Here is a 10,899-nt window from a genome sequence, read left to right as displayed (position 1 = left end):
CTTCCTAAAATCGTTTAGTCGTTATATCCTGGGAGACAAGCGCCAAGCATCCTTGCACCGGTAGAGGAGGCGTAAACGTCTTAAGGACAGTGTGGTATCACACACGTCTCAACTAGTTTTTCCATCACCAATCGTTCGGTATTTTGGTTGAATTTTTTTTCGTGTTCTTCGTTTATGATTTATAATTATTTATAATTCGACTTATTAAATTATATATGCAATATATTACTGTTTTATAACAAGAACTCCCACAAGAAGCTCACGAAGTCTGCAATCCCTTCTACCAATCCGGTAGCTAGGAGCTTGACCTTTTCCATTCCTCTGCAATGAGTGTGTGAATTCATGGTAAAGTATCACATCGAAGTCTTTTTTTTTTTGTTTCACTGCCGTTAGGCCCTGAACACAAGGTAACAATTTAAAACCATCATTCACGGCCCGGTTCTCCGCAATGTACGTACCCAACATCTTGAGTTTCATATATGAACAGTAGCTAGGGCTAAGAGAGAAGCTATGATCAACGAAAGGAGAAAGTCAACATTGGTGTTAGAAATGATTTACCAAAGCTATGATCAACGAAAGGAGAAAGTCAACATTGCTCTTTGTGGTTTATATGGAGTTTGGTTCTACAAACATGGTCGACATGCATTAGGGTACGGGAATCCTGACCAATATTCATCAATAGCCATGAAGAGTCCTCAGAATAGTCAAGCAGACGAGTTTCCTTCTTCCTGCCAGTGTCGTGAGGTTAGGGCCCGCCTAGCTAGCTAGCAATTGATATTAGTATTATAACGGCCCTAAAATTTCGAGCTTAAAAACTCAAAATTCCAAAGTCGAAAAACACCAAATCAATCTCAACGAATCGAAATTGTTTTAAATGCACAGCGGATCATTACTGAGTTCACAATACAACTCAGACAACCAATTATTACAAACCAAAATATAAATCAACATTACATAAAATGGAAATGTAATAATCCTCACAATCTCCCACAACTCACAAATAAATCCTCACAAGTTCTCACACATAAATCCGCAACAGAAACCTCACCACACTCAAGATAATGAACACTTCGAGTCTCCGGAGTCGTCCTTCGATTCCCACTAATCGACACCTGCAGTAGTATCTCCTACACCATCGAATTGGTGCACCGGGATTGTAAACACAAACCCGGTAAGCTTTACAGCTCGTATGAGTAAAATAAAACAATATAAATCGCATATCAATATATACGACAATCCACAGATCAACAAATATAAATGCACTCATGAGTCAATGGACAGCCCATCTGGTTGTCCCAAAAATATGAAAATGATAGTGCTCATGAGAAATTGGGCAACCCCTCTGTTTACCCAAATGCATTTATAATACAAGTACTAATGAGCGCTGATACACCTCTGTTACCTCTCAAGTAGTACACCGCCGACGTTGGGCAACCTCCTCGCTACCCAACGCCCGACATTGGGCAACCTCCTCACTGCCCAACGTCCGACATAGAGCAACCTCCTCGCTACCCGATGTCAAAAATATGAGTACTCATGAGCCGATAACCCACCTGTTACCTCTCATGCAGTACTCCGGCAGACAGACTAGAGCTCTAACTGTATCGTAACTTTCGCCCGGCCAAAGGCTAGGTTCCGACTTGCCAAACACGTACAATAATCTCACATAATATTGTACCAAAAATCAAGTCCGAAGACAATCAACATTTTAACAATCTCCATGTTAAATTCACGTACAATAATCACACCTCATATTGTACAAATCAAAATCACGTACAATAATCACACCTCATATTGTACAAATCAAAAATCACATGTTCGATATATAAATCTAGTCGTTAAAATGACATAATCATGATAAAAATCATAACAGTATATTATATAGCTAACTATATATATATATATATGTACCTATTTACCATTTATACAATATATATGTAATCCACTATATCATATACATGTCTTATTTCATAAACACCGAAGACAAAAACTCATTCGAAGACAAAACTCGTCCGAAGACAAAACGTTTTAACAAACACTGTGTTAAAACCACGTACAATAATCACACCTCATATTATACAATTTAAATCACATGCTCAATATAATTCTCGTCATCGAAATGACCTATTCACAATGAATTCATAACAGTATATAATATAGCAAACTATATATATAAGTACTTATTTACCATTTATACAAATATATATATTCCACTATATCATATACATGTCGTATTTCAATATTTAAAACTCTTGCAAAATCTTGAATTCACCGCAAGGGTAGATTCGTAAATACGTGAGATTTTACTCACCTTATCAACTCGAACGTAATTTCACAATTTCTGAAGATAATTCTTTTTTTTTATTTATCGATCACCTTGAAAAGATAAGAAAAGAATTTAGAAACGTTTCGTAAACCTTTAAATGCCGAAACAGTAATAATCGGTTACTGTTCAGCAATTTTCAGTTTTACGAATTTATTGTTCACTGAGTACTATTCACGTATTTACTATTAATGTATTGATGTACAAATACACATCCAATTCGTATCTCTGTACGAGTACAAACTGTTTACGTATTTTCTGTACGTATAAATACTATTCGAATGTACGTACTATCTGAGTAATTAATAATTACTGAATTACCCTTCCAAAATTACTTTTTACCTTTATTAAAAGTAATTTACATTTACATTTACCGTACGTAAATAAAATTTGTATTTACCGTACGTAAATCACATTTTTACATTTACCGTACGTAAAAATAAATTACAAAATTACCTTTTCAGTAACATTGTTCACGCGCCGCCGCACGTGGCGGCGCGTGGGGTACACGCGCCACTCGCCGGCGACCGGGCGTGAGGCCCACACGCCTACTCCGGCACCGGAGCGTATCACGCCACCTCCGCCCCAAAACTCTTCCTCATCTCCTCCTCCTTCCTACGGTCTCAGACCACCTCCTACTCCTCCCACGCTCCCCCATGTGCCGCCTAAAGCGGCGGTAACCTCACTCTCCTCACCTCCTCCGATCTTCCTCTAATCCATTCAAAATCCAACAACAATCACAACCAACCCATCAATTACATCAAATCATACCTTAATTGTAGTTTAGAACTTCGATTTAGCACCGGAGAAGCTCAGATCGTCGGTGGTGCTTCGATTCCTCGGGGTGGACTGGAATCGTGCGGTTTTTCCCCTGAGTCGATAGCAGAGGGCTCCAAGGGCGAGGATCGGCGTCGTGATGCTCTCCTCCGTGCCCTCGCGTCGCCGAAGTGGTGCTCAATGGTGGCGATGAAGCTTGCGGCCTCGGGTTGGAGCGCGGAGGCTCACGACGTTGCGAGGAGATGCGTCGACCTCGGGGTTTGTAGAGGAAGTCCGTGCGATGCGATTGGGAGGGGCGGTGTCCGTCACGGCAGGCTGGACTGCAAGATCGCCGGAGTTTTCGGAGGGTGAGAGAGGCTTGGGGAGAGATCGCGAAGGGGGAGAGAAGAAGTGAAGGGGGGCGGGTGAAGGGTTTCCAGAAATGGAAACCCTAATCCCTAAATTTTTCTATTTATACTTGTTTCCAAAAATCGGAAACGAACTTCTGACGTTAATAACTTTCACCTCCGATGTCCGATTCGAACGTGTCACATTTCCATGTACTCGCATCGACGAGCTCTACGACTTTCGTGAAGAAAGTTTTCACAAACAATCAATGGAGTAAAAGTCGATATATACGTTGCGGAAACGTAACGTTTTTTCTAAATAAACGTTCCGTTAACGTTTCCGTTTTCAATTTCCGACTTCGCAAGGCGGCACAACATGTTTAATGAATTTCATATACTTTATAAATTCAAAAGTGGTCCAAAAATCATTCCGAAAAAATCGAGTTATTACAAGTATAGAGACTCTTCGCGATCGGTTTTTTTTTAAGTTTGTTTCTTCAGTAGTAGTATATTAATTTGTTGTCCAAATCATGGTTGCACAAGTTCTATATAGATTATCAGAGGGTAATTAAAGAATAGATCGAGTCAGTATGAACCCTTTTGAGAATGGCCATACGTATGGCGAAATTTCAAGATTTAATATTAAGTTTAACCAATAAGTTAATCATTAGCTTCGGATAACATGACCACAGGGGATGATAGATCAGAATCACAAAAGACTGATAGATGCTTGTTAAGGGTTTAGGCTACCACGGATTAATCTGTTTATAAAAGGAGGCCCGCTACCATCGTCGAGATGGATTGGAATGATCAAACGACTAGCTAGTAGAAGTTTTGAGTAATTATTTTGTGTATCCGCCACACCATGTGACACTGTCATGTGGTGTACCCAGCCAATTATATTACGTCATGGTATAATTAACATGCACGCGGTGAAAATGACAACAATTTATTTACATATAAAAACTAATCAGAAACACAGTAAATAATTAACCAATAACATTAAGAAAGTATGACACGTGAGATATGTGGTAGATATATATAATAATTTCTCCATAAACCTGAATGTACTTGATTTTGTAATAATACATCTTGTTGATTATTAAAAGTAACTAAAATGACAACGAAGTAGCTAATGTAGAGACCCTTTCCATATATTAGTCACTTGCTTTAATTTGGGGACGATGATATATAATAAATCAAGGACTAACAACAGTCTTATTCATATACGTATCAACTTAATTGGCTTTGCATCAACTTAAATATTGGAAGTATATAATATGAGACATTCTTAATTTGCATATTTGGCTTTGTAGTCAGTCCACAGCTGATCGACTGTCTTCCCCAGCAACTGGTTAAAGAAATCGTCACTGTAACCATCTATCATCTTCTTATTAAGTTCTGCCACAAACCCGTCTTTAAGGCCATTGCAATACTCCAGAAACCGAGCAGTTACGCCGTAACCCTCGTCCCAATTGTTACCATCACCAGGTTGAGCAAACCCGTCGTATATAAAGCCAGACGTCAAGGTTACAAACTCTGCAATTCCTTCTACTAATCCGGTAGGAGCTTGACCATTTCCATTCCTCTGCAATGAGTGTGTGACCTCATGGTAAATTACCCAGTTGAAGTCTTTTTTGAGGTTTGCTGCCGTTAGGTCCTGCATATAAGGTAGAAAAAATTATTAGCAAGGTCAAGGTCGAAAGTACTATCAACGAAAAATCAGCACCAAATTTAAGTGCATGTCCTCATCATCTCAATTTCATATTGCGGAATTTTCACAACAGTCGACTAGCATAACTCTCCAATATCGTCTCACAGGTTAACACTCATGTGAGAAGACCCCATCACACAGTTATAACGAACTGTGACAAGAATTTATATTCTTGGATATTGTTATATGTGTATATTGTATACTAGTCTAAACAAATATTAAGGGAAAAAACAAGTATACGTAAAATATGAAAAATCTGGAACATGATTACGTATATGTACGTACGTACCTCCATGTACTTGGCTGAAACATGAATTATGTCACCGCTCGAAGCCGCAATGCCATCTCTTACTTCGACAAACAAGCTTATGCGTGGGGTGTCCCTTCTTTCTGCAGCTGTAGTTTCCTTAAAGAGGTTCCAAATGAACTCAGTGGCGTCTCTCATTCTTTGCTTGGTGTAGTCCACGCCTAATTCGTCTCTAAACCGGACTCCGCCAGGGGTGTTCTCAGCCCGGTTCTCGACGATGTACTCAATAGCTTGAGTTTCATGGAGAGTAGCTAGGGCTAAGAGAGAGGCCAAGACCAAAGGAAGGAGAGAGCGAGCCATAGTGTCTAAAATGATTTATCAAATGACTGTAATTAAATTGTTATGCATCAAGTGTTTGCTCTATGTGGTTTATATAGAGATTGGTTTTAAGACACGGTTAGGATACGGTGTTTCCTCACAAATATTCATCAAGAGCCATGAAGAAGTCCTCATAGTCTGCTTGACTTTTGAGTTTTAATTAGAGCCTAGAAACCACTTTATATTAATGTAGAAACTGGTGATTCAAGGGTTGAAAAAGAGTTGTTGATCAAATTATGGTTGCATAAATTCTAGCTAGGAGGGAAAATTCTAGTATACATCAATGTATGTTATATATCCCACATTCGACGGTCGATATTGTTTTATGAGTGGGGTCAAAAAAATAATATATGTTGTCAACCGTTGGATGTGGGATGTATAGCATACATTGATGTATACTAGATTAACCCAGCTAGGAGTGGTATAAACTATAAAGAGTCGAGTAGGTACCCACCCTTTCGTGTACGGCCATAATTAAGTTTCATAATTTCAGTTTTAACGATTAAGATAACCACCATTAGTCGTTTTGGATGATATAATGATGAATGATCACAGTGGTGATTATTTTTCATTCTCAGAAGATAAATAAACATAGTGATGGCACTCATCTGTGATCATTTGGAAAAAAAATTATTATACTAATAATGTTTCCTTGAAAATCTAAACATGGAACAGTACAATAGAATCTAAAACACATCTGTTTTTGCCTGAACATGGAAACCCAATCTATTATCAACTCTTGTTTATCCCCCCTTCTTCCCCATGATTAAGTCTCTATGAAGATCTTCCTGAAGCTTTGGCCGGTGGTAAAAGCGATTTGGCTGGAGTCAGCAAAGCCACAGCACCTCTATCAGCACTCAAGTACTTCTTGTACACACCCTGAAGCTTGTTTTTCGCAGCCTTTGCGTGCAAGCTCACCAACACTTTGGAACAATCACTGTTTGGAAAGGATAGGTATAAGTAATGATCCCCAATCAATCATATACAGACTCGCTTGTTAAATTGTGAAGAAAAAAGAAAAGAGGACAGAGAGCTTACATTAGTTGAGATTCGGAGAAACCAGTGTGGAGCTTAAGTGTGTCACACCAATCAGGGCTCTTGTTCAGAGTGCATTTAGCAGCATAGACTGCAGATGCAGCAATCATAGAAGGGCAGTACATAAGTATGCCGTAATGCATCATTCCCAATTCAGCTAGATAGTAGACCAGGTTTTCCATCTAAAACAGTTCCAAACAAGAAACAGTTAATGACTGATCAATATTAACAAATTATCAACATCTAAGGGGTTCATTCATATGAATACTCACTTGTTCATCTGGAATTGCAGCTTTAATGAACCGGACCAAAAACACATAAAGTGTAGGCACAGTCAAGGTCCACTCCAACTTGCCCAGTATCATTTTCTCCATCACCAAGATCTGCACATTACTGTAGGCCTTGTCCGAAAGGCTAACAAAGTCATCCACCTGAGGGGGCCAGATCTCTTCATACTTTGAGGCAATAAGCATTGCACTGATGCCAACTAACTGCAACTCTCTCCTTGGCACAGTCTTGACCGAAAGGAAGCGATCAATTATGTTGATGGTAAGGTAGAAACTCTCGGGAGAAAGCTCGAATTTGCTGTGAACAGATACCAGCCAATCCATCAGAATAGCTCTCATGCTTTCATTAATCTCAGGTTGTGAGTCCATATAGTCATGAGGGCGGTTCTCGTGCTGCATGACATGTGACATTAGTTAGACATTAATTGAATACTAAAACAGTAAAATTATAGAACTTGTACAAAAAAACAAGGGGACAATTTAATCCAATCAATACCTCAACAAGCTTATAGAACTTGTACATGTCCTCAACATATTCAACAGCAGCCAAGTCATTACCAACATCTTTGGCATCAATATCAACAATCACTTCCTTTGGTTTATTAGTCAAACCACAAGCAGCCTGGACATCACCAATAAGATACATAAGACAAAATTGCCTCCACATGTAATCAACTCAACAAAGAATGGAAACAGGTTAATTTGTTACCTTGCTTCTAGCAGTAAGGACAGAAGAGAGAGTTGGTGCTGATTTCTTCTTTGAAGCTCCTTCTTTCTTCTTCTCAGGCTTAGCCTTTTCAATCAAGCCATCAACTGTGTCAGGGCTAATTTCGATGACTTCCTTGGGCTTTGGCTTAACAATAACAAGTTTCTTTGGCACTTCCTTGGGTGCCTCAGCTCTCTTAACTGGCACAAGTTCATCAAGAACAGCAGGAGCACCATTTACATTCACACAAACTTGTTTCTGTAGAAAAAAATAGCACAACCAAAAATCAGTTACATGACAATAATGCATAACAGGGTAAAAACTTGAACAAGTACATCAATCAAGAGTCCAAAACAAACCTTGTTGTTCTCATTAGCTGCTGCAGCCTGGGCATTAGCGAGTAATTGAGCCCGGAAGTTCCTGCAATCACTATAGAACATCAGTAAGAATGTAACAATCACCATATACATATACATAAACACAATTACACAAAGAAACAAAAACAATTCCCAAACAGGCACATATAGAAGAGAGCAATAACAAACCTTGTAATGGGTCGATTAGGCTTGACCTCAATTCCTCTAACAGCTTGCTGGTTACCAATCTCACCCAATGGCTTTCTGTTCCTTCCATCGGGCACAGCCTTCTTCACTGGCTTAACTCCTCCTCCAGCCACTGCCATACCTGTTATCACACAAAACCCATTTCAAAGAATCAGCCTCAGTCACAAAGATCGCCTATTATGTCAAACTCATTCGTAGAAATCAATTACAATACAAATACAACTGTCTAATTTTAAACAAAAGATAACTCGGAAGATATAATAGGTATGATCTAAACATTAACTGTTTTTCTAAACATTAACTGAATCTTTATGAAACCAAATAAGGTAAACGCCCATAACAAAAAAAACGTTCAGATCTAAGCATAAGCCCTCAATCAATCAGATTGGGGTAAACATTAGCCAAACCCAGAAGGAAAATCAGATATATCATGCCCATTTCAAACAAAAAGACACCAAAAACAATCCAATTAATCATCTAGGGATGAATTAAGAGCACCCAGAAAGCAAATCATAGAATTTATACAAGAATAAGAAACCAAGAACATAAGAATCTACGATTTCTCAACATGGGTTTCGGATTTGAGATGGGTATTATGTAATTACACAATCAAAAACACCCAAGATCGAATCTTTTTCATCGTAACCGCATGTTATTAACATTTCGAATCTCAAAACAGATGAAACAATCATCAAGAACAAACAAGAGAACCAATACCTCTCACTTGTTGTTGATCAACGACTCTCGAAGCCATTGCTAATCTTCAATTCAAAGCTTCCTCTAAAACCCACTCTGATGTTCTTGCTTTCTCTCTGTTTCTCTCTGTGAAGAACAAGGAGGGATTCAGAGAATGAATAAGAATTTGGTGCCGAATGACCCTTTTTGAAGCTAAGAGGAGCCACCGCTTCACTCCAACGGTCTTATTCTCCTTTAATTTGGAGCCGTTGGATCAGGGGCACCATCTACGGGCCTATGCATTTGAGAATATTACCGTTAAGGGCAGAAGGGTAAATGACATGGCGTCAAGGCGTGGTCACAGACTCGTTACAACTTGTTCTGATATTACCGTGTGCCACGTGATCTGTATTTGGGACAAATTAAATTAGAAAATCCTTTCTTACCGTTAAGTGGAATATTTAGTGGATACATCATGGGCAAAGTGATATTTTTGGAATTGATCAATTAAGACTGCACGTACCTCCACTTCGACTACATGCATTTTTCTGTCGTGGACATGATTATGACTCCAAGATTTGCTACTTTTATTTTGTTTAACTTCCTAAAATTCATCTTATCAAATTCGTAAATTATTACGGTTACTATAAACAGCTCAACAAATATGTCATAGTTGTTGTTTGCAACTATCAAAAATGGCTTGACGCTATTCATTCAAATTGTATGTATTGTAACCAAACGGTATCTGTAACATGTTGCACAGCCCATAAATTGGGCGCTTTGGGAGTGATCATGAATGTTACAGTGCTAGCTCAATGTATGAAATCTTACTACACGAAATAGATCATTGAGATTCTATTAAGCCAACTGATGACAAAATTTAGCAAAAAGTGTTCTAACCATTGTTATATAATCTCCCATAGACGGTGTACCATATACATTGCATATACCCTAAACCCATACACTGCAATTACATACGCATAACATTGTTAAACCCTATACCCAAAGACGGTATACATTGCCTAAAGTATATTTCTCAGTGAAACTAGAAGCATAACATTGCAATCTAAAAAGAAAAAAACTAGAAGCATGACAGGAAGAAGTATCTTATCAAAAAAATTAACAGAGCAACTCAGCTAGTATATTCACATGTTTACCAAGTTGTCCAAAAGTGAGTAGTATAACAGTTGGTCGCATACACTTAAAAAAAAAGTACATATACATTCCAAAACGAGAACCACCGTCTCCTTGCTTATACGGATCTTTGGTCGATGGCGTGTTTTGGTTTTATTACGTCTTAAGATTGTTGAGAAAAACCCCAACCCATCAACAAATCCAATATGCGCGATACATAGATAAATGTATTCATGTATTAAACGATAATACGATATAGCATATTAATGTATCAAAACGCTTGAACAAAGTAATATAAATAGCTATAACACTATATATATTGCATGAGATCAGATTCAATCAGTATAATTAACCAGTTACAATAACGAATGATCAGAAACAGAAGTGTGTGTTAACTAAAAGCACCTCTACAATCTAAGTAAGAACAATCTTTTCTGCCAAATTAAAGTTTCCCTTGATCTCTTAGCTTGGCTCTTTCAAATAGTACATTTCCATATGTTCAGTGACCGCGTCCTCTACGGCTGGGACCGGAGTAAGCTTGGGCAATAATTAAACTCCTATTCGACTCGAAATGAGTAGCAGAGGAGCGGTGATCAGCACCTCGAAGAGGTCTTGAGGCTTCGGCCTTCATGGTGTAAGAGAGCAAGAGGAAGAAGATGACAATGGAAAAGGCATTCACAGCCAACACAAGGGAATGAGAATGATATTTCATTTTAAAAGAACAACTATAGCTA

General features: G+C 38.5%; 2 protein-coding genes across 3 annotated transcripts; both read right to left on the bottom strand.

Moving 5' to 3' along the window:
- Positions 1–4,509: 4,509 nt before the first annotated feature.
- LOC126784712 (uncharacterized) lies at positions 4,510–5,765 on the bottom strand. Its single transcript, XM_050510200.1, has 2 exons — positions 5,430–5,765; positions 4,510–5,086 (listed from the first exon to the last, which is right to left on the bottom strand). Exons 1-2 carry the CDS (start codon positions 5,745–5,747, stop codon positions 4,718–4,720), a joined length of 687 nt encoding a protein of 228 aa, XP_050366157.1. The 5' UTR covers positions 5,748–5,765; the 3' UTR covers positions 4,510–4,717.
- A 747-nt stretch (positions 5,766–6,512) lies between these two features.
- On the bottom strand, positions 6,513–9,192 carry LOC126784707 (G2/mitotic-specific cyclin S13-7-like). Of its 2 annotated transcripts, none has more exons than XM_050510187.1 (8): positions 9,074–9,192; positions 8,339–8,477; positions 8,153–8,222; positions 7,797–8,051; positions 7,584–7,709; positions 7,073–7,480; positions 6,804–6,982; positions 6,513–6,702 (listed from the first exon to the last, which is right to left on the bottom strand). In XM_050510187.1, the coding sequence occupies exons 1-8, from the start codon at positions 9,108–9,110 to the stop codon at positions 6,540–6,542; spliced, it is 1,377 nt and encodes a 458-aa protein (XP_050366144.1). In that variant the 5' UTR covers positions 9,111–9,192; the 3' UTR covers positions 6,513–6,539. The 2 variants fall into 2 exon arrangements, with proteins under 2 accessions (XP_050366144.1, XP_050366146.1); XM_050510189.1 differs by having other exon boundaries at positions 8,153–8,213.
- Between the last annotated feature and the right edge of the window lie 1,707 nt (positions 9,193–10,899).

The sequence above is a fragment of the Argentina anserina genome, chromosome 2 (genome assembly GCF_933775445.1).
Source record: "Argentina anserina chromosome 2, drPotAnse1.1, whole genome shotgun sequence".
NCBI lineage: Eukaryota > Viridiplantae > Streptophyta > Magnoliopsida > Rosales > Rosaceae > Argentina > Argentina anserina.
The sequence above is the reverse complement of the archived record's forward strand: the minus strand, read 5'-3'. Positions and strand labels throughout refer to the sequence as shown.